The sequence below is a fragment of the Drosophila eugracilis genome, unplaced genomic scaffold (assembly GCF_018153835.1).
Source record: "Drosophila eugracilis isolate 14026-0451.02 unplaced genomic scaffold, ASM1815383v1 contig_90, whole genome shotgun sequence".
Lineage (NCBI taxonomy): Eukaryota > Metazoa > Arthropoda > Insecta > Diptera > Drosophilidae > Drosophila > Drosophila eugracilis.
In genome coordinates, this window is record NW_024573812.1 from 6,033,277 (window position 1) to 6,058,551 (window position 25,275).

The 25,275-nt window shown below is 38.6% G+C and overlaps 1 protein-coding gene across 3 annotated transcripts in view; it reads right to left on the reverse strand.

Moving 5' to 3' along the window:
- Positions 1-24,774, reverse strand: part of LOC108112760 (neogenin) — a 37,061-nt gene extending 12,287 nt beyond the window's left edge. For all 3 annotated transcript variants that reach the window (XM_017223019.2, XM_017223018.2, XM_017223017.2), the window contains exon 1: positions 23,987-24,774. In XM_017223019.2, the coding sequence (XP_017078508.1) occupies positions 23,987-24,086 (100 nt within the window). In that variant the 5' untranslated portion in view covers positions 24,087-24,774. The remainder of the gene's footprint in view (positions 1-23,986) is intronic.
- Between the last annotated feature and the right edge of the window lie 501 nt (positions 24,775-25,275).

The window sequence follows — 25,275 nt, forward strand, 5'->3', positions numbered from 1 at the left end:
TTTCTCCTTTTAAGTTTTTAATCCAATTTCCACCTAACCGTGGTTTTCCACTCGATTGATTGTCACTTTCATCGCTTTGATTAACACCTTTTGCGACACTTTTCCTTCCCACCCCCTCAGACTAACTAAGCCACAAAATGGCCAGACGAGAAGAGAGATAGAGGAAAAAAAATGAAATGAAAAGCTGCCCAGAGGCTGGAAAACCTTTTATGTTGAGTGGCCGCGAGAAAAAAAGATAAACTTATATATACAAAATGACAGACAGTTGGACAACGAGGGCCGTGACTTTGAAGAGGCACTAAACAGAGATTCGAATTCAAAGGCAACAGGATAAAGTCAAAGCCGCAATGCCGCATCCTGAAAGTAGTACTTCCCCAAGCTCCCAGACTCCCAGACATCATGCTTTTGGTCCGAAAAGCTGTACAAATATAATTATAAACGTCTGCCTGGCCATTAGGTGCCATGTTGGAAGCCTCTACAAACCCCGGGAAACCTCCACCACTTGCTGCTTCAATTTGCCTCTGGGGCGTGGCATTACCATCCACCCACAGCTCCCTCCCCCAAATAGATGGTTCTAAATTTAGTCTGGCCATGTCTGTTGTCTGGCAGCAGGTTGTTCATGGAAATTGTCGCATCAAGTGAAAACATCAATGGAGATTGGGGCAGAGCTTTGATTTTGAATCCATTTTTTATCTGCATGCCGTTTGACATTTGCCAGTTCAGTTCAATGGCCAGGGAAAAGGCAATCAAATTGATGACTTTACTTGTAACTTCCCCTCCACACCCCCATTCCTGTGGCTACATTTCAATTATGCTAATTACAAGCAGCCATCAAACACCTAATGGCCGATGGAGGTGGAGCTGGAGCTGGAGGTGATGGCAGGATTTATGTAAGACCAACCCCTGAATGCAACTTCTGGCTGTCTCTTTGCTTTGTCATTGAGCTATTGCTGCGGTTTGGTTGCTAATTTATGGGCCTGCTATGAACCCATTCTTACCTCTAACCCCTCAGTTTGTCTTCCATCTGTAAATAAAACATAGAACTTTGGGGTTGGAGTAGTTTTTGTTTCGCCTTCTCCGAGGTTGTAAACATGCCGCACCAAACACAAAAGATTCCCATTTTTTTGCTGCCCATGAAATTTCTGCGCAAAACTAAAGAAAAGAACACAGACAGGAGATATCCTTCTTTTGTCCTGCGAATGAAGTACTCAAATTACAGGGCTTCTCTATGTGTGTATGCCCCATAAAGCTGTCTGCAACAATCCGATAATCATCTAAGGACCTGCGCCACTTCATTTCAGTACAACAAATTTTATTATGCAGAAGAGATTTCCTTTTTTTTTTTTTTTTTTTAGTTGCCACAACGCAGTACAACGATATGTAGATGTCTAGATATGGTGGCATTAAAAAATAAACTATTCCATATTGTCCCTGTTCCTTAGAAGAAAAATGCTGCAGGCTGTGAAAGGCCTTCGCACAAAAGACTTGCTCTGCATTGGAGGAAGGGAAAAACCCAGTGAAGATGACAGGCAACTCTGTTGCAGATTCCCCAGAAATGGCAGAAAGACTCTACCCCCTTTTTGCAGCTAATTTGCTTCTGGCTATAATAATGCTTAAGCCAAGTAATAAACGCAGATTTTTTTTTCTTTGGCGAGGCGAAAATCTTGGCTTGACTTTTGTTTACTTTTAGAGGGCAAACAAGGAGCAAGCAGCGGCCCTGATCCAGCCATTCCTCAAGTTAATTAAAGTTTTATCAAGCCAAGAGGTAAGCACGCAGACTTCTCGAGGCATTTCCTGGAATGCAACCGTCGTCGTCTTCCTCTCTTCTTTTCCTATAAAAACACTTCATGTTTTATTCAATTTGATCTGCTGCTGTTGTTGTTGTTGTTGTTCTCGACTGTGTAACTAACTAAACTCAAGTTGTGAAGTACGAATTCCATTCGCAAAAGTGCTTTCAAATGCATTTCGCCTTAAATGCTGCTGGGCGGGAGTTGCCCCACGTTATATCATCATCTTCATCATCATCATCATCATCATCATCGTTGTTATTATGGCCATCATGGAATTCAGGTTGTGTCATTTACTCGTTACCATCTTCTTCTTCGATTTCAATCAATGTGCAGCAGCTTATTGAGATCTTTCTTTCCATCTCTTCACTTTTCCCATTTTCCTTTCAGCAAAGGCTTTTGTTTTCCCTAACCTGCGGGTTTTTCCATAGCTCAAAATACAACAAAAGGAAATTCATTGAATAGAGTTAGAGAGAAAGAGAGCGCAGAGTTAAGCCTTCAGCAGTTTATGACGCGTCAGTTTGAATGAGTTCGTGCCTCAATGGCTCCCTTCTTCTTCGATAATGATGATGATGGAGTTGCAGCTGCTGTCGAGTGGAGATTAAATGGAAAATCGCTTGGAAAATATATGTATTTAACTAGCAGGATCAAGTTCACTTCACTCGCAGTTTAACATGACCATTCATAAGCTTTAGGTTTCCTGGTTTATTTTTTTTTTCACAGACCTTTGTTCATATTTCTGACCCTTACAACTTTTCCTCTTAAAAACCATTCCTTTTCATTGTTTTCCATACCTGCAAATAGAAAAGTGAGAAGGAAAAACCAATTAGTAATTAATACATATACATAAAATTAATGGGAAATAAATGTAATATGGCCAGCATAACCTCGATTCCTATATGTTAACGACTTCACTCCCACCCCAAACCACTGGTTACATGGAATCGATAAATGGTGTTCGATTACAAGCCCGATAAGATATGATATACGAGGTGTGTTCAAAAAGTAAGGTGACTTTGTATTTTCAAGAAAAACTATTAATTTATTTATCAATATTTATGTTGTCCCCTTCAAAGTAATCCCCCTCAGATACAATACACTTATGCCAACGGTTTTTCCAATCCTCAAAGCACTTCCCATAAGCACTTTTCGGTATAGCCTTGAGCTCTTGCAGCGATGCAGTCTTTATCTCTTCAATCGTTGCAAATCTCCGTCCTTTCATAGGTCTCTTCAGTTTTGGGAACAAGAAAAAGTCACATGGGGCCAAATCCGGTGAATATGGTGGCTGAGGCATTATTGTGGTGTTGTTTTTGGCCAAAAAATCTCTCACAAGCAAAGATGAGTGAGCAGGGGCATTATCGTGATGCAAAAGCCATGAATTGTTTTTCCACAATTCTGGACGTTTCTTTCGTATTGCTTCTCGCAAACGGCGCATAACTTCCAGATAATACTGTTTATTGACCGTACGACCATATGGTAAGAACTCCTGATGCACCACGCCATGGTAATCGAAGAAAACAGTGATCAAAACTTTGACATTTGATCGAACTTGGCGTGCTTTTTTCGGTCTTGGCTCGCCTGGGCTCTTCCATTGGGACGATTGGGCTTTGGTTTCGATATCATAACCATATACCCATGATTCGTCACCAGTTATGACCCTTTTGAGTAAATCTGGGTCGTCGTTGACGTCATTCAACAGCTCTTGCGACGGTTCTTTTGGTCAAAATTCAGCAATTTCGGAACAAACTTCGCTGACACACGACTCATACCCAAAACGTTTGAAAAAATTTCATGGCACGAGCCAAGCGATATACCGACATCTTCAGCAACTTCTCTGATAGTGATTCGACGATTTTCCAAAACAATTTTCGCCACTGCTTGAACGTTTTCATCAGTTGTTGACGTGCTTGGGCGTCCAGAGCGAGGCTGGTCATTGGCATCTTCCCGGCCATCTTGGAAGAGTTTGTACCACTTGTACACATTTTTTTTACTCAGAACAGTTTCACCGTATGCCACTGTCAACATTTCAAGTGTTTCAGAGCACTTAATTTTATTTTTTACACAAAATTTGATGCAAATCCTTTGATCCATATTTTTCGATAGCAAAAAATCGCCGAGCTCGCAAAATAACTTGTAACTTTACGCCTCTCACAACCAAACAAAAGAGGATGTTCCATTGAAACTTGGTACAGATGTTAGGGAAGAGTGTACCAATATAACAAAACAAAAAAATCGATAATCGAAAATATGTTGCCCGCGAAATTTGAAAAGTCACCTTACTTTTTGAACACACCTCGTACTATATAGCATATAGCATATAGCACATAGCTATGGAGACCACACTTGGGGCAAAAACAAAAGTCTGTAACTCCACCGCCAAAGTTGATAACTTTATCGATGTGTGTCAAAGAGCAAGCGGCTGCCATTGGAAATTATAAATCAATTTCCAGGCGATCGGACGGTGATAAGATTGGCGGTAGAGGAAAAGGTCGGATCGCAGGGCTTTAGCATAATTACGAAACATGACAGTCACGGGAGGAAAGGGCAACTTAAGCGGCTTACTCAACGGTTAGACCAAGTCTCAGGTTGTCTCCACGGATGTGTCTATATGTTTGTGCCTTTCTATATCTCTTCTCTCTCCCTATATGTGTGATGTTTTAATTAAAACAACCGACGAAGAAGACGACAACGACGACGACTGTCCGGTCGGAACGTCGCCAGTTAGCAGGCACAACTATCGGTCAATAGCTTGGCCCAGGCACGCGCCACATACAGTGAACCTACAGTAAGTTAAACAACTAGTATAGGTTTCTTTCTTTGTAAGTGAGTTTTAGCCATGTAGCAGTATCTAAATTCAAAGGCTATGTGTGTGGTGTTGTTTATTTAGGGCTTAGGCAAGAGTCAGGGCATAAAAGAGTTGCTTGATTGCTGGGCAAACGGAGCCCCAATTGAATTTTACTCGCCATCCAAACTGGGAGAATGTTCAATTATTTCGAGGACAAACGAGTTTTTTGCATGACCATGGCCAGGCCAGAGCCCCGAAAAGAAATGGGTAATCTTGGGAGCGGCTCGGCTCATCCATTCCAATTTCCATGGCACATTTAATTGCAGCAATCAAATGGTTTTTTTTTTCTTCCTTTTTTCTTTTGGGTGGTGTCACCTGGGAAATTTCGTCTGGCGAATATATCATTTCATTTGCCTTTAATTTGACACATGACGTGGGGGCATTTGCTGGGGGGCCTCGACTACTTCCTGTTGCTGTTGCCATTTGCAAAATGGCCGTCCTAACTGTTGTTGTCTAACAAAATGGCCGCCCTGACTTCTTCCGCTTCCCTGCCTGCCACACATAAAAACCCCATATACTCACTCACTCGCTCGCCCACCCACCCAACCATCTACACACCCAGAACCAAGAGTTCATTGGTTTCTGAGCGGCATTTTTCACTTGCTCTGGCAAATGACTTTGGCCACATGCTGGGTCTCGCTTTTTCCCCCCACACACACACCCGCCATTTTCTTCTTACATTTTCCTCAGACCCCAAAGCAAGTCGCTAAGCTGGGCTAAGTTGAGCGCTTTTCCGCTGCCGGCGTTGCCTTTTCTTTGTCCTTTGGCATCCAGGACGTTCGTTGCTTGTTGCGCAGCAAAAACTTTTGCATTATGAAATTGTAAATGTTAGCCAGCAGACAATCACAAAATTTACACTCCTCAGCCAGGTGGATGGCATATTGTTCTTTGCAGAAAAAACTTTGCATTAAAGTGTCTTGGAAAAATGACTTCAAATCTCAGTAAAGTTAGAAACATAATTCGCACTTTTAAAATAAAAAGAAGTAATTTTTATGAAGAAATTGTAGTTGCTAAGCATAAAGCAAGGCCACACTTGGCTTAATTCATGAAATTAGTGTGACCAACTTTATAAATAAAACAATCTTTTCCACTAAAAACCAAAAACTATAACATGTTCGTCAGTGTTATTACGCATTTTTGGCCACCTCGAGCTGTCCAAACGTTTTAGAAAAATCGTTTGCCGTTTGCCAAGGGAAAAACAAACTTTTCACCCTCTTAAAACGAATTTTCATCTATATATATATATATATATATGGATTTGGTGTGTGGTTGTGGTATGAGGAATTAAATTCTCTTATCTTTTGCTCAAACTTTTTGCTTGGTATTTGTTCTATCAACTTATGCTATTTTCATAGCTTGACCTACGTTGATTTGGCTGCCAATGAAGACAAACATCATTTCAAGCTTCTGTCCTTGTTGATTTTTGAATTTAATTAATTTTAAAGCAAATCTTAAAGTGTATATCTGGATTGCTGTCTACGTTTAGGTCAAAGTAGGAATAAATGGAGCCTCGCCAAACACCTTCGGTGGACACTCTGATGCTAAAGGCCACTTTGAGACTTAACATATAGCTGGCCTTTGGAAGTGGAATTTTGGCGTTCATTAAATTGGTCAAGACAAAGTCCTTTTGGATAATATCGTGCTCTTGACATCACCACGAAGCTCAAGAGCCACTAATATTAAGGCTAACACTTGGATTATTTGAAACTTCATCGCGGAATAAGCTCTACTAGTCACTTATGTTTGCTTTCAACTACCAATGACATAATTATGGAATCAGGTTTATTTATTTTATAATTTTAGTTTGGTTTTACATAGTAATTCTGTGCGTAATTTAGGCCATCGAAATAATAAATCATTCAATGAACAGACTAATTGGCTTTCCAAATTCGATAGTTGTTTGCTGTTACTAAACTGTTAAGTCATATTAGTTTTCTAATGACTAAATTGTATTACAGAGATGACCATTGTAATGATCTATAGGTAATTTTTGATATAAATAGGTCGTTTCTTTATGATTTTGTGCAGTGGTTAGAAAAATCTTAATGACACTTCCCCTATAGAAATCTTCTTACCCAATCAACTTTATTACTATATCAATATCAGTTCCAATTTATCACTTTTTTATCTGTGTGCATCAAATTGGCTTTATTACGAAATCTTTGGTTTTTATTATTCATCCCGACCTGAATATTTTGTAACATTTTCATCGGGGCAAAACAGTTTCCCAGTCGCGACAGGGTGATTCATTGATGGGCGCCGGATTAAAGTGCATTTTCCGAGACTCATAATGATCCGGGGCCCTGTGCCAATTTTCTTTTTCTATTCCTATAAAGGGAGGTTTTCCTTTGGGCACGTGTACCACTGTTAGTTTTATGAAAATATCCCTTTTTTTCCCTGGCCTCTGTTTTACATTTTCCATTTTCCATTTTTCCCGTCTGCTCTATGAACTTATGCATCGCTGCGCTTTGACAAACCCTAATCCCCTGGCAGTAAAAATATGGATTTCATTTCATGTTCCATATTTTATGGCCTCAAAAAGCTAAATGAGAAATAGTTCTACCCAGTGCTAATGGCCAGTTGTTAAACTTTCAAATTGATCCACAAATTTCACAGTCGGATGCGGCTGCATTGCCTTTAAACACACTCCACATTTTCCTGCGTTTGATGTTTTCTTGGGATCCGCATAAAAAAAAACAAAAACAGAAAAGAAAAACCAGAGGGCCGCTCCCCGAGAATCGGGTATAAATCGTAGTGTCAAAGAGCGCTGGAGAATATAAATTTATGATTTATCGAAAGCATATGCATGAATACCACCTACAGGAAGTAGGTACCCAGCGAGTCTTTCCCAGAGGCGAGTTTTTCCAATTATTATTATTAGCATTTTACAATCGCTTGGGCCTGTTTCGAATGGTTCTTTAGCGCACATTGAAGGAGACCACACCCCCATATGGAAGTTGATGGAAAAACATCGACAGATGTCCCAGAAAACAGATGCCAATTCCTGGGGGATCTAGCCAGGTATCAACTTTGATATTTCACACAAGTCAAGTGATTGGGAATTTGAAAGGGAAACTAAGCAGCAATTAACTTCTATTTATTCAGAATTTAATTTCAAAACTTCGATTTCCGAATTCGTAAATCTGTATATTTGTTCAATAATACCAAAACTGAAACGGAAGTTGGGGAAATAAGTAACAGCTGCTGTTGTCGTAGATGTCGGAAGCACTCTTCAAAAATATATCTGGAAAATTTAAAAATAATATCCCCACCTTGCGACACTGCAGGTTAAGTGCCGCCGACAGATTTTTGACACATTGCAACAATGTCACGAAGCTGAAATGCATTTTCCAAGTTTATGTTAAGTCATGGCTGTTGCTTTGATTAGAGCCAAAATGCAATGTGAAAGTCGATTGAGTTGGCAACGAACACTTCTTTAATTAACATATACCACCATGACGTCCGTCCTGGTTGTTGTTTGTCTTTTCTTTTGGGGAAACAGCTGCTGCGGTCTGCAACTTTTCCCAAGCGGTATTTGTTGTTTCGGTTACCGTTTATGCTGTCGGTGGTTGCCTAACAAATTAATTTCATATTACGTCCGCCCGCTCATGCGGCAACAGTTGAGGGCAACTAAATAGGGAGGTTTATGGCTTTGGAAATGTTAGAAAAATATATTGGAAAAAAAGTTTAAAAACTACTTTTTAGGTTTTTAATTGTCAAAAATCTAGTAAAAATAGTAGATTACTTAGACAAAAAATTTAAAAATTGTTTTAGGTTTTAAGCCCTAAGAACTTAATGCCATTCAGTAAGTAATTTTATTTATGTTAATTTAATTTTTAGCATTTTCCTATTATCTGGTCTTATTTGTTTGCCCTCAGCTGTACCCAACAACATAAACTCTGGTATTATAGTTCATTTCAGTTAGTAATTTTGTTTATGTTAATGTAATTTTTAGCATTTTCTTATTATCTGGTCTTATTATTTTGCCCCCAGCTGTACCTAACAACATAAACTCTGGTATTATAGTTCATTTGGCACTCGGGTTACATGTGTGCGGGATGGCAGTTTGGATGGATCCTATACCATGCTATCCCATCCTATCCTATCCTATCTATCCTATTCTTGCCTATAGTATCCCATCCTATCCTTCCAGCAGTTCGAATTGAAATTAATGTTTTATGGTTTCTGCAGCGACCGCACACCCAATGACAGCATAAAGGGAAAATACGACAGCTGGACATTGGAGAGGAAAAGTAGAAAGGAGGATGGAGGTGAAGTAATTTCAACAGTTTTGTGCCTTCTGGTATTTCAACTCGCTTTTCCTAATGCCAATTTGCCATGGAGAGTTTCCTGTAAGTGACAAAAGAAAATGCCAATCCTTAGACCCAGACTTTCTTTCCCTTTTTCTTAGTTCTCTCTTAACTTTCCCTTCTTGCCTCTTTGTTTCCCTTTTGGCCATAGCAAATTGGACATTCTTCTTCAAATTTCCTGTTTATGCTCCATAAAATCCATCGAAGCGTTTAATATTGGCAACTTAAGTTGGATGGAAATAAAGGAAGCGGCAGGAACAGCGCGCCAAGTACGTGGTCTGGGACTTAAATTGTTTTATGTTTGGGGTATGTACTGTACAGTAGGTATATATACTCGTACATATATGTATATATGTAAAGTTAGGAAGGCGTCTGGCATTGAATTTATTTGCCATTGTCTGATGATAGTCAGCTGTTGGCCTATCAACCAGCTATCTGCCATTAGAGAAGCGAAAATGTTGACGAACAATTCAATTTATCTTGCCCCAGAGTTGACAGCTCCAATTTGAGGCAACATTTCTTTGATTTTTATAAACAGGTGGGTGTTTATAACTTAAACTTAAAGGAGAGTTGGAGTTTAATAGAGAATAAGTTAAATGTTCCTGATTAAAAGAGTTATACAAAGATCAGAAAACTAAGTAGTTGTCTCTATCTTTTCTGCCAAGCGCTTCCCAAGCTCTTAAGATAACCTTAATCAAATTAAACCATAAACCATTTAACATCTAATGTATAAAGTTTGCCCCCGAAATATTCGATTTATGGAAGTTCAACTGTAGTTTTTCCACTGATAATTTGGATTGAAAAGTTTGTCCGGCAAAAGAGAGAGTTGGGCTTCCATCATTCATAATCAAAGTTATTTTCGTGTTTATTTTTTATTTTTGCATATCAGTGCAAGTGGGTTTGGGGCTCGGCTGGATTATGCAACTTGTCTGGGGCAGCTGGAAAATGCAGTTGCATTTTTGCTAGCAGCATTTTGCAGTGGCATTTTGCCGTTGCATCCCACGCACTCTTTGCAACTTTTGGACGACTGGCTCCTGCCCACGTTTAGGCTGTTAATTGAATTTTTCGTCTAATGATATAAGCTTCATAAATAAACGTGTACAAAAATCATAATATAAAACAAAAACAACAACAACAAACCAAAAACTTATCGAAAGGCACAAATAGGAAAACCCAAATACAGGTTTTTATTTCGATTTGATCAAATTTATGTCAATTTCAGAAAGTGTTAATTGCTCTTGACGTCGATTTATGTGTCGCATAATTTTATCGGGGATAATGACAGCCAGGCGCAATAACAAGTGCATACTTAGTGGCGCATTAGCTGGGGGGAAAAACACTCTAAAAAGTTTAGCCAACCGAAATGCAAATTTTTGAATTGCCAAATGAAAATGGGGGAGGTATATGTTATACTCCCGTCCTCCCCCAAATAGATTACATTTTGTTGATTTATATTTGATGAAAATGGAAACCGAAATAGGTTTTCTGTCTGTTATTTATAGTTTTCCATGATTCTGATTGGCTTTTATGTATGTTTTTTAATGTTCTCTTTTATAGATCCAAAGGAATTTAAATAATTTTTGTGAAAAACCTATTAAAAACTTAGAATGAGTAGGAAGATCATACATAAAATTGAATTTGAATTAAAATTCCCCAACTTAAAACTTACTTTATGTTTGAGTAAATGTTGCTTCCCATTTATCATCATAATTTTCCCATTAACAAATTTACTTTTGTTGCTTTGTGCACTCACCTGCAAAAGAGAAAAGAGAAAATCCAATTAATGAATAATGAGTTCTGTAGTTTTTTATTCCTGTTTTTGGAACAAAGCAAAAGTTATAAGCAAGCCATAATTCAACCTGAATGCGTTCACACCTCCAAACAGACACACAGACTCTAACACACACTTTGGCTAACTTAATTTTCAGGGGGCATAAAAGTTTTTACAAATAATTTCATTCTCCCCTTTTTTTGGCTTGGCCCAAATCACCCACACAAAGGGCAATTTTTTGATAAGACTTGGCCAGATATTTGTGCTCTCCACTTGGCAACAAATTATGAAAATGAAAAATGCCATCAAAGCAGCGTAAATCATCTGATTTTGACATGCATTTTATATTTATGACCAGGGTCCCTCCCCCCACAAAACACAAAAAACAAAAGGAAAAGGGAAGAGTTTTCCTCTTGACTCTTAAGTACAAATCAGGCGGCCATAAAGGTGTACAAAACAGTTGAGATAAGTGTTATTATTAAGCTGAAATGACAGCATTTAAATCAAATTTAACTGCCTAAATGTTATGTATTTAAATATATATATAAATATATTTAGCTAACTCCCCAGTACGCATTATGAATCATCTGCATTTCAGAGAAAGATGAGCAGGAAAAGCAGCAGGAAAAGGGAGCAGGAAAAACTGAAAGCACTTGCCATTTGACTTCTGTCCCGGGTTCCCGTTTCTGAATTTTATGGCATTTTATTTTAGCTCAACACCCGGCACAAGTCAGCCACCCCCCTACCTCACCCGGAAAGCCCACTCACTCCCAAGGCCCTCAGCCACTTCTCCCGATGTCTCGGCGTTTGGCCCCGTCAAAACAACATTTCTGCGTTGGGCAACCGCAGTGAGTCAAACAAACAACAGAGCCAAGCGACAACGAATCCACTTTAAGAAAATCTATTTCCATAATTTGAAATTAATAGTTTGATTTAAAATGGCAAATATTTATAGAGAAGTTTCAGATGTTAATAATCATAAAAGTCGTAAATATATCTTTATGATGTTCACTTTTTAAGTTAAATTTGTAATGTAAAGTAAGAGAGTTGACATCCCTAACAATCTTTTAGCATTTTAAGTTTTTCCCTTAACATATGGTTTGAGAAAGTATCTGAAGATTTAGATTCAAGAGTGTAAAATCAAAGAAAGATATCTTCTTGTCCATGTTTTGAGATACATTAACAGAAGCTGTTTTGAGATATATTAACAGAAGCCAAAGAGCTTGGAAAGCCTTACTGATACTATCAACTTTTGTATAACTAAAAGTTAGGATAATAATAACTGATATATATATATATAGAAATATATTCACATTCAGCAATAAAATCTTCATACTATATCTCTGTCATATTTTAGTTTACCCCAGAAAATATTTCCTGTGCATAAAATACACTATGGGATATATATAATAAAGTGAAGCTGTTGAGAGCCGCGTTAGATGACGATGACGATGCTCACAGCTTGCGTCGAGGGTTGGGGATGGCAGGGTATGGGCAAGGGATAAGCAGGGGTGAGCTGGGTGAGCTGGGTGAGCCACACCAAACCATGGTGAGGGAGGATGGATGGCGGGTGTATTCTCTGTGTGGCAAGCGTCTGTTGCAAAATCAAAAAAATATTGTGCGTTAAGAGGGATGCTGTCGTTGGTGGACTGGGCCAACAACTACAACCAACAGCTGAGAACATCAGACCCCGGGGTTGGGTGGGTGTGAGTGTGAGATGAAGCGGGAGTGGGAGCGGGAGTGGGAGGAAAAATCGATAAATGCCTCGAACATATGAATTATGTGTCTGTGCAACATCTCCCTCCCTCCTCCAACCATCACTCTTCATTCCCAGTCCAAGATTCAGCTGCGGTTCTTCATCGGGTTAAGTTCAAGTGGCAGCTCATTGCACTCCGGCCCAGAGATACATTTTACAATTTCGCATTTAATTCTCCAGAGCCATTCGCCCGGATTGGGTTTTATGGCCTGGCAGCAATTGGCGCCCACACACGTTGTTGCTGTTGCTGTTGCTGTTGCTGTTGCAAAACTGGACAACAATAATGCTGTGCTTTCTGCCCACCATCACCATGGAGCACTAGCACTGACCGCATTAGATAGGAGAACCCCTCCAGTCCTGTGGATACCACCACCAGCACGAGTCCTAACCAATGAATGTTTTTGGCAACTCATATGCAAATATGTTGCAAATGGCCAAGGGAATATGAGAAATGGGAACAGGTCGAGTGCTGTGCTGTGCTATGCTGTTGGGTAAATCAATGAATGTGTTTGGACAAGTGGCAGCGGCAGCAGGCCATTGTGTGTCACCCCGAATCCCTTACACCATTCACCAGGATCCTTGGGCATTAATCCATAAGATACGAATGCTCATGCATTCTGCAAGAGCAATTTGTACTTCATTTCTATTGCATGGTAGGTGAAATTCTGATGGCAATTGTAAAATTTTATGAAGATAAAGTTAGGAAATGATATTCTTTTCTAATTCTTATGAAATTTACATGAACACAAAGTCTGAAACACTTTAAAATGATCTCATTTTTTGTGATTTCCCAACACTTTCAGACTTTTCAACGCCCCATCAGATGATGTAAGCCTTTCAACCATAAATGTATAATGCAATCGTAGAAAAAGTAATCATTTTTTATGTTACAAATCAAAAACTCATAAGAAAAATTATAGTTTTTTAAGCTAATAAAGGTGCCATTAAAACGAAGCCCTCCATCACTGCTGGAAAAAACTCTTCCGTACTCCCAATTTTCCAACCGCAAAGTGAATGATTTATGCTGTAAACAAACCCCAAGACTTAATTAATATTGAATGGTTGAAAATCCAGAGGGGGAAATCATTATCTCGTTTATAAATTAAGCGGCAGAGAACAGTTGAACTTATAACCCAAAGCTGCTGGAGCTGTTGGCCACAAAACCAATTTGGCCAGGCCAGCAGCAACAGCAACAACGACTGGCAACTTTCATAAATAGAAAGCGTTTCTCGGATGCATTGCATATCCAATTGGTAAATGCTGATACGATTGTATGGATTGTCTTGCTTGGAAAATGTATAAAACCCAAAGAAAAAAAATAATAAAAACAATAAATTTTTCATGCTCAACACAAACGCACGTCTGTACATATATTTATTTATGACAGCACGCAGGTCGCAGACATGACTCCATAAGTTCGATTTTGGAATTGACCCCCGAAAAAGTTATCTATAGATCGCCGACGTCTGCGGTTTCTCCTCCCTCTCACCAGCTCCATATGGTATATGAGCTGATAAATGGAAAATCTAGCGCAACGTCGCCTCGTCGTCGTCGTCGTCGTCGTTTTCGATTCCAATTCCAATCCGATTCCAAGTTTCCACATTGGTGATAAGGCAATCAATAAGGCAAACAAACATAGGAGGTTTATTGAACTCCCTTTTGAAAGTTAAGGGGAGCCACCTCCATATCATGTGGTTGAAATGCAATTAAGTGGGTTTTCCTTAATTTTTTGGGGCCCCCTTCGATTGCAGTTTTGTTTATTTCTTGCTTAATGGTGATTTATATTGTAGTTAGTTGGGGTTTTTTCCTGGAGGGTTTTTACTAAATTGCCAGTCGAATGTCTCAAATAGGTTTGCTTAGGAATCAGTTACAAACATATTTAGATATGATAATGCAGTAAATATTTGCGAGCGAATCACAGACCCCAAGAAAAGTCAGAACCCAAAAGGGTGAGAGTACAACCATGTGTGTGTGTGTGTGTATATGTGCTTTTGGGTGTCAAGCAAAATATTTGTAAGATAATATTTACCCACGACTAATGCCACAGATTGGGGTTTTGAGTTGAGGTGAAAGGAAGATTTGGACAAAAATATTTGTGCGTGTCAACAAACCACAATGAAGATGATGATGATGATGGGCGAACTCTGTGCGACTTAAATTGAAATTCATTCCACGTTTCCCAGAGCGTGACCGATCGCGATCTCTATATAAATGATTTGATTGACATCAATAATTGCATGTACATACATTTCCATCCATTTGGCAGATGTTCTTGGTAGTTGGCTACCAAAAAACCATATAAAAAATACACACACAAATAAATGGGCAATCGTAGAATCCGTATCAATTTGCATATGTCTCTAGTGACAACGACGGTGTTTGCATGAAAAATAAACAGAGCTCTGCTGATTGACGTTGAACGCTGTTCCCCCCGAAGCATAATTAAATGCATTTGATGTGCTTGTTCTGCCAACCAAATAACATTTAGTTTTAAAGAGAAGGCATATTTGTTGGCTTACAACCGAAGGGGGTGAGGAAATATGGTCCAAGCAAATGTTTGTTGGAAATATTTTTCAAGTTTTCTATCAATGAATGTGTCTATTTAGCGAATGGAATAGTTATTTTTAATGTTTGCAGGTTTTGTTAGTTCGTTTTTATGGTACTTGCTAAGCTTTAAGTTTTATTTTTCTAAGAACTTTAACTCCGAAAATTGCCACCTAAATGAGTTAAAGATTTCCCCCATTAAATATCAAATTAGGACGAATTATTTACCATTTCCTACAGTAAATTGTAACCTTCATAAGCAGTTTATTTCCAATATTGAAGTTTCAATTTTCTCAACTTCACGAGGTATTAATAAATCGTTTCTCTCCCCCAAAAAAACCAAACCCCCAAAACACTTTTTCCATTCTTTCGTCTGGTCTTGTGCTGGTTATTCTCTTTCAGATCTCGTCTCATCAATCACGTTTTGGCAGCTCCACATGCTTCCCATCCAGCTCAGCCAGTACGTATGTACATACGTAGGCACTTCCCTCTCTATTCCTATACGTCTACGTGACTTCCGTCATTTGGCTTGCCCATTTGTCCCGCGAGCTTCGGAATTCCCTTACCAATTCTCAACCTCTTTTCTCTGCGGTTGAGATGGTGGAGTAGGAAGAGGAATCTCCTCCAGCTTCTTGCAGTTATCTACTTTGCTGTTGTCATGCCAAACACTCGGCACAAAAGTTCAAGTGCGACTCCCTCTTATTTGCCGCCCTTTTTCCCCATTTCACCCGGCAATTTCACGCTTGTCAGTTTGGCGAAAAAAGTTTTTTACTTCTTTATATATATATTTTCTTTTTTTTTCAACTTTACCTGTCGCTATCACCTCCCTCAACCCCCCACAAAAAAACAGTGTGAAATTTATAAACATCAGTAAAGTGTCGCAGGCAACACAAAAGCTCATTTGTTGAACGAAAGTAAAATCGGCTTAGGGCGGCAGGCAGAAACTATACAGGCATGAGTGGGTTAAGTTCTAAGAACTTTATAGAAGCACTACGTAAAGTGCCTACCCTACCAGACAACTTAATTAGATAAATGCTCTTCGCTGTCAGTTTTCTAATTTTCTAGTTGTAAACTGATCCCAACGCCCACATACTTTGCCCTATAACTATCGTCAACATTATCGTCATTATCTCCATCATCATTGTGGGGTAGAGTATATTCTGAAGTGTCCCCCTCCCTCCCCCTCCCACTGTCAGCTGACATAATTTTATGCTCGACATTCAATTAGGAGTAGGTGTAGGTGCCATCATCATCCTCCCTGCCACTACGGAACTACAGCAAATGCAAATTGTGAGCAGACAAAAGCAATTTGTGTCATTGCCAGCAGCTATATATATATCTGTGTGTATACAGTTGGGGTCAAGATGATAGCAGTAAGAAATTTGATAATGACTTAGATCATAAAATAGTCAAAAATAAAGCGTACAGCCAAAAGAATGACTGTTATGTGCAGCCAACGACCCAAACTTTTGATTTATATAATTTTCGATTAATTTTGGAAATTTGTTTTGTCAAATTTGTTCATTTTTGATAAGGGTAACATCATCATTTTTGATTAAAATGTACATTTCACATAATTTCGCACTTTTGGTAAGAGTTTACACAATCTTTTTTAGCGAAAAATGGTCATAAATTTACATTTCAAGGTGTGAATGCCAATCGACTAGAAATTTTATAACGATTTTAACGAGATATTACAATCCATATTTGGGAGAAATTTTGGCATTGCTTTGATCAAAGTACTGACTTTTTTGGGCGGAAATCAGAATGACTCATAAGGTAATGGTAATAAAAATTCAGTTCCCTTACCAATGCACTTTAAAATTCTTGAGTGGTTTTGTTAATTGATCAGCAGGTTACTAACAATAATTATATAAATCTTCTCAACCATATCTAAATAATAAATTGATTACTTATGCTCCTTTTCAACCATTTAAATAAGTTACCTAAAATAAGGTGACATTTCTTAAACCATAACTTCAATACTATTATTTTCACCTCTATAGTTTTATGTTTCGAAAGGAACACAATGGTATGATAGAGACAGACCGAGAGAACTTGTATTTTACCACCTCATTACAAGATTTGCATACATATTTGCATCTGCCATTGTCTGAGACTCGAGAACAAAAGCCAAGCACAGACAATGGCTTCATCTCGACTCAAGGATATTTTCGCACTCAGAAAACTAGACCTAAATTTTCAGAAAACCACTGAGAAAACAGTTTCTGCAAAACATGACTTCCTGCCACAACTTTCGCGAGTCAAGTGTGTTTGCCACTTTTCGAAGAAGCCAGCTAAATCTTAAAAGCCACGGATAACAACTGTATAGCTGCTGCAGTTGGTAGATTTTGGTTATTAGGCTTGCAAAGTCGCTTGTCAAGTGCTCCTGCTGCATAAAGTCGCTTACCTAATGGCCAAAAGAGCTAGAAATCATCGTTGGTTGGTTGCATTTCACAGGATTTTATGGCAGATGTTCTCCACCACCAATGTTTTTTTCTACCCCGCGCTCTTTCCGCTTCACTCGTTTCCCCATTGACAGCTCAATCCAAGTGGCTGCCACAGAATGTGGAAATAGAAAATGTGCGGCGGATAATTGCCATTAATCAGCCAAGTCCACACATGGACATGGCACGTCATAAGCCGCATAGCACACTACATCTAATCCAGCGTTTTGGTTCAGACGTTCGGTTCAAAGAACAAAAAAGTCCGGTCTTTGGAGTTCAAGCATCTGGGCGCAGAATGCAGAGGAGGTTGCGGGATGCCAGAGGTTGGGTATGGGCCTGAGCTTGAGCTTGGGCTTGGGCTTGGGCATCTATGATATATGCAGCACTTAGTACCTACTTAAGTTGCGCGAACGCGGACAACGCTTTAGATAAGATCACACACACAGCTGGCAAGAGCAAAGGCAAAAGCGGATTGCGGCTTAAAGCTAGTACAGTGGGGTAAATACCTTAAGAAAGTTAACATAAAAATTAAGTTTTTTTTAATAAAAACAGACAGAAGATGTTAACTTGAAATCAGGATTGATTTCTTAATTCATTTCACTTACTAAATAAGAAAAAATATCTACAAAAATTCCCCAAAAATCGAAATATCAAAAAGAACCCAAAATTTCTAGGAAGATTACTTAAGAGGCTTGAAAAGTGTGAAAAGGTGAACTCATTAGACAAACAGTTAGTACAACAAAAATCTCTAAAAATGCTAATAAAACGCCCAAAAAAAATCACACATTTACTGTGTCCCCAGATCTCTAACTTAACCCACTGTACCATTCTCCCCCACCAAAATATAAGAAGTAAAAAAAAAACTGAAACTGCAACCACACGACTTCGACTCCGACAACGACGACGTCGACTACCGTGGCTGCAGAGACTCGTAAGTGGTATAAAGTACGTGCATTTTGTAGATAATAATAAAATAATAGCAACGGCTGCTCATTCAGCTGGAGTCAAGAGTCTTGGCGCTTGGATCGGATCGGTATGGATCGGATCGTGGCGGATCGATTCGAATCCGATTGGAACGGCGGCATTGGGGTGAGGGGTATCGGAACAAAACGAAGCTGGTGACTTGGTCTTGTGGCTTTTGTAACAAATTACTTTTGGCTGGGCCCGTCTCGACGGACTTCCTCTTCACCTCGCCTGGCTCTTTGGTGATCTTGCCCAGACATTGTCGTCGCCATTGTAACTGCTCGTTTTTCATGTTCTATTTTTCTGCGGCAATTGCAACAAATAGATTAGCTTTACAGATAATTGCACAGAGAAAATCAGATCGTAAACTAACTGACAAAATATCTATTGGTTTTATTATGAAATATTATTTAAGAGCTAATAAAAATAGCATTATATTTGACATTTTATTGGTTTATTAATATAAATGTTGCTATAAACTAAACTTGAACTAGTATGTGCATCTTATCATGACTCAATACAGGTTATCCAAAGATGAAAATCCGTCCTTAAACTATAATATCCTCTACCTTTAATCATTTAACTGTAGCAAAGAGCAACTAATTACAGCTGAGTAGTTTTACTTTGAATAATCTGTAAGAGCATACTTTTTAATGAGGTTAATGAAGGTCTTAAACTTTCCTCTACAACTCTTCATATAATACGAAATCTGTAAAGTTATTTTTCCAAGTGAAAAGCGGCCAGACAAATGAAGGGGGGTTGGAGGGGTGAGTTGCAGATGGGGCAGGCGCTTTTCCGTCGCCAATCAAGCGATCGATCTACTTTAAGGCAGCCATGGCCACAGTTTATCGCCGGCCAGCGACTGCATTTTGTTGACCGATAAGTCTGAAAAGGGGGTTAACGTAGGAGGTGGAGGGCAGGCGAAGGGGTTTAAGTGAACAAGAGCAGTGGGCGGCGGGAGCAGTCAAGTAAGTTCCAAAGCCAAGACCAACTTCATTTGCTTGCCAACCAAAGCGAGCGACTTTTTCAATTAATGTAGCCCATGGGCACGCGAAACCTGAAACCAGAAAATGCAAGAAAAAAAGATGCTATGGAAAAACAATGCAAAAACTTTGTTTACTTTACCAGCTTGTCTTATCGCTCGCTCCACTGGCCACAAAATAATTACCGAAGCTCGGGCGAGGAGAAAATCATCCGGTAGAATTGAGTTCTTTCAGTCCCAGGGCGTGGCCATATCACAGATCTTCGTAAGCCTAGAGAGTCTCGGTCTTCCTTACCGAAACATGGAACGTGTATATGGCCACAGCACTTTGGCACTTTGGCTAAATGACTGCATTTAAAAAAAAAGAAACGACGAAGAGGAAAAAAACTGTTGCCGACTTCCGTTTCGACCGTTCCACTCCTTCGGCCATCTCCTTGAGGTGATTAAGTGCGATTCGAGGCGTGGAGGCAGATAATTTCTGATATTTTATAGGCCCGGTGTGTGGAGTTGGCAATGGTATATAAAATGCTGAAATGGAGGAGCTTCGTCCGTCCATCCATCCAAAAGAGGTGTGAGATTTGCGGGCCAAGCTTGTTTTAACGGCACTTTAAGCCACTCAACTGAACAACTTAAGTACAGAACGACGATCAGTTCTATCCTGAAGTGGGAGCTGGTACTACATATTTCTTTCGCCTAGAATCTCTACCCTTGTCCTTTACTGTAATGCAATCCGCCAACTACGAATCACCCACGCACCTATGCAAATTGGCCCTAATCCTTAAAGGAAAACGCCTCCACAATAAGTACAGTATGCTAAAATGCAAAACGAGATATGTACATTGTTGCCAAGATACATGGTCATGGTCAGAAACGTTTCCTGTAATTGCCTTGACGATCGTCTCTCTTTCTTCCCGATTCTCCCCCAAAAAATCGCATTCTCCTTCTTTTTTAGTTGGTCAAAATCTGGATTTTGCGGTTGCGTGCATTGAACTTTTCGAACATTTCGGGTTGCAGATTCAGTTTCGGTTTGTTGTTGTTGCTGTTTTTGTTTTTTGTGGCGGGTTCAAGTGAATTATTCATGTTGTCATGTCGAATCGGCGGAAGGCGGGAAGGTTCGAGTTCGAAGCTGCAAACGAAATTGCAATCTGCCAACGCAGCAGCACTTACACAGAAAACAAATTTTGAAAAAGGTTCTTAAAAAAAACTTTTTCCTTTCAGTTTTATATTTAAAGTTTATATACTCGTACTTTGCTCCCCTGATTAATTATTAATTTTGAAAAACTGAAAATATAATTTTCAGAGTTAATTAAGATTTCTTTCCCTGCACCCAAATATTGCTGACTTTGCCATAGCTTTGCGGGTTTATTTTCTGGTGTCGAACACGGTGGTTCCTCCTGCTGTTTTCCATAAAAATTCTCGCAACATGAGTTGCTCAAAATATATACATGTTGTCTCTGCACCAGAGCTTGCAAGAATACAAAATATAACACAATTTTTTATAATTAAATGACAAGAAAAACTTTTGTTTAACCGCACTTCGGTTACAGAACTTTATTTGTAGAGAACAACAAAAGTTGTCATTGTGTTGGCAGAGGGAAAAAGCCTCGAAACAATGCAAATCGGTAAATGGAAAAAAAGGAAACCGAAGAAGACATCTCTCACATCGACCATCGATAAGTGCCACAAAAGTGAGATATTTTCAAGTCCTTGGAGCGGCTCTTAGGCATGTTATATATAGCAAGAATATGCCCTAAGAAACCAGAACCTTGAAAGACGAACAATTTCCGCCGCTTTGTCAACACTTCAGAGTGACGAGCGAGTCTTTAAACATCATTGAGAAGACTTTGCATCGGTCTGTAATTAGTCTGCATTCAACAGAAAAGAAGTGACCTCATTCGAGACCTCTTTCTAAACACTCTCTCCCGGATTGTTCCTTTCTTTTTAACCCCCCTCTCTTCATTTTCCTCTTTGTCACATTGCGACACATCACCCGGGGGCTATATAACCACCATATGGAAATGTTTATTTTGACAAGCGCACCCTCGCTGGAAAATAAGGAAAAAATGTGTCCAGGAATATATGTATGTGTGCACTGAAAAGGGGTGCGAAATTAGAATAACGTGTCACTCATATATTGTATCACGTAATGCGGCTAAATATGCTGTCCTGGTCACGACGAAAAGCGACTCGCCCAGGACACTAAACAATTGCCATAGTTCCCAGGCTAAAAGTAAGGAAATATATGACCAGAAAAGTGAAAACAAAGAACCCTAGGAAATAAACACGAAAACGAGAACCAGGACCTCGCACGTGAGTTTAGTGTACAGGGTATTGTTAAGGATACTTGGGTATATTAGCTAATAAACTAAGTAAGGAACATTCTTTGAAGTGGTCTTTGAGTGCTCAATTATGTTATATTTAACTTGGCTGTATTAGCTTTGTCCTTTCTGAAGACGCATATCTTAACAGCTCTTATCTCATTTACTTACTAATTAAATACTGTTTTATGAGCCTTGCATTTGTTATTATAGTTGGAAGACTAATGGAAATGTTAACTAATAAACTTTAACATCCTTTCTCTTTAACAACAATAACTTTCACAAGCCTCTTAATAGTTATCCCTTAACCTTAATTAAAGAGCTCCTAAAAGGTATTTAGCCGTCGAGAACCCATTTAAATCCATTGTTGTCACCGCTTTTTTTATGTCAGCTGGTTACACCCATGTAAGTAAAGTTTTTTTAATTACCGCCCCACCGCATAAAGCTTGAGGTTATGTGAGGGAATGCTTTTAATTAAATCTGGCATAAAGTCCTGAGACTTATGACATGCCATGACCTAAAAATTTGTTCAAAGATTTTTCATTCCATTTGCATATGACATGCTTGACAATTTTTTACTACCAGACTGGGGTCCTTCCTTCCTTTTTTGGAGCTTTGGCATTGATAAATTTCCCAGCTGATAAGGCGACTCCCCTTTTGTCAGCCAGGACAATTTTCACTTTTTTTAAGGGTGACTTTTCTTCGATTTGAAGGGAGAAAAACGAGCGGGACCTTTAATTTGTTTGCATTATTTGCGCTTTTTGCGGGGATTTCCATTATCCCTCCCTCATTTCCGGCATTTGTTTATTCTGTCGAACCGAAAATTGAAATATGATAAGCCCTTAAAACAACCCAGGCTTTAGTTTGAATCCAAAATCAATCAGTTATTGTGCAGCTGCCCTACCGATCTTTTCTAATCTACTTTTAGAGACCCTAAATAGTAACCTGAAAACTCTGGCTGATCCCAAATCCTAATTGCATTTCTGTCTGTACTGTTTTCTACCTGTTTTTACCTGATCTTTGAACATACAAGTGATCCCTGGGCCTGAGCTAATGATAATGACTCTTACGGCTACCATTTTGTTTGACCTTATTTCTACGATTTCGATATGTTTGTGTTTTTGTATTCTTCACAGGAAAAGTTGTTAGTTTTGGCTTATGAAATGTTGTGAAAATGCCAGTTTCAAATTCTTGTTGTGCAGTGTATTAGAGCAGTATATCTCGTTTCAAGCGAAGCTCATTAGTAATGTTCGAAATTCGAGGCCCGCTATCGACTGAGATAACCGTTTCGCAACCTTCTTTATTTCGAGTTCTTATCTGCAGGTGATATGATGAGGACGCAATTACCGTGAATTACCCCCAGAGTGATTGGCACACGAGGTTTTGAAAAGGGGAAGGGTTCTTTTTTCGATAGTACGTCAAAATTTACGAGTGCAAAAAAAGCGCGAGGTGCGAATTATGACTTGCTTATCAGCAAGGTGACATCAGCTCATTGGAAATGAGTGGTTTTTGGGGCAATATTGCCTGATTTCTGGCACGTCGACCAGACATCCAGTCGCCAAAAACTGTATTTGCAATATTACTTGTTAAAATGCACACAAATATTAAAATTTATGGTTCTAAGTATGAACGATATTATCTATATTTAAACGTTCTGAGCAATATACAGAAAATTACAGCACAGCTTTGATGCAATTTAGTCGAAAAAGTCATTAAATGTGATTGTTAAATAAAAATAAACTCAAATTCATTGGTATTAAAGATAATTTAACAGTTCTGGTTCGATTTTAGACTTTAGACTACGGACTTTAAGTCGATTGGTTTTATTAATGTAATTTTATTTTGCCACTTGTAATGTGTACTGCCCATAAAGTTAGTTTGACTTATAAAGACTTCCTGTTGTAAAAGTTGTAGTGTTTATCATCTAATCTATCTATTTCGAAGAACATTTATAGATAAACTATTTCCATCGCTTGGTAACAGATAAAACTACGTTTTGACAAAATTATGATAATTAAAAATATTGTCGTTCAATAAATTATGATTTTATGAGCTTTTTTGATAAATATTTTATGAGAATACAACTAATTTGTAGACTAAAAGAAATTTAGAAACGAACTTAAACGAATTCTTGTACCTATATAAAACTCTTTGAAACGTTAGCCTAGATAGAAAGTTACTTGGCAGAAGACTTTTCATGATTTGGGACCATATACTTGGGAGAAAGGTATATAAAACTGTAATTTAATATCGTATATCTTACCTTGACTTGCCAAACTGCTTCCAATCAGCTGGAATATCAGATAACTGCCGACTAGCCAATTCCAAATTGTCCTGCTGTTTTTGTTTGTTTTCCGGGCCATTTTGTGTTCGATTTTTTCGCTGATTGAACTGGAAACCGTCGTTTGCAATTGGAGGTAAATTTGAATAGCTCAGGTTTTTTCTGTTGATTTGTTTACAACATTTTGGCTTTCGATTTCCGCCAATCGTCGTTTTTGCCTTCTATTCCTATCCTTTGCACCCACAAACACACGCGTAGTTACGCGACGCACACACATATACCCGCGCGACTTTTTGCTCACTCCACTTTTGTTGTGTATTCTTCAACGATTATTGCTTTCGGTTTTCTTATTTTACGCTTTTCGCATCAATCGAATTTACCGTTTACGCGTTTTTGTTTTGCCGGCATTCGGAGCTTTTTTTTGTTTTAGTTCTTTTTGTTGTTGTTGCACGCCTGCAAGCGAGGCATTTTTACAACAACAACAGAAAATACTATCAACAAATTGCACACACACACTCGAGTTGGTAGCGTTGTCTCGCTCTAACTTTGGCCAGGCATCGGGACTTGCAGCTGCAGTTTTTTAAAATCACATTTTCCGTTGATTTATCTATTAAATGATTCGGTATTTGTTTCGATTTCGTTTTCAATAGAATTTATTTTACCTAATTATATATTTTTATTCGGTTTTACTATTGGTAAATAGCATTTTTCACGCGACTTTGTTATATACATGCGCGCAGCGATGTCGTCGCATCCGAAAAATTACAACAATTGCGCGCGGTGGCTGTTTTCTAGAGTGACCGTAATATCTTGGCTTTAGTGCATTTTGGCTGGCGTTAAGTGTTAGCTCGTTTAAAATATCTGGCAGCGCTGTCTGTTCCAAAGGCGTTAGTGACAGTTGGGTATTCAAATCCAATTGGCGCATTTAAGAATTTCTAATAAATATTTTCTTATATTGTATTGGATTTGTTTTAAGTTAAAAAATATATATTCTTTAATGTTTTTAATCCTAGCACACCGTTTAAAAGGCAGATTTCTGGGTCACTTCCGTAACCAAAATAAAGAAGTTATATTAAATTTTAATTTGCACAATACATAAAACCAACTTATATTATTCTAAGTACTTACCTTTTAAAATTATCTAAAAAAGTTAAAGCTTAATAATCAAATTAAAAATATTTAATGCAATTCGCAACAAGATACGTTAAGCAACCAAACTTTTTCCGACACTAATCTCGTTTATATTAATATTATTTCTGAAAAATCCTTTG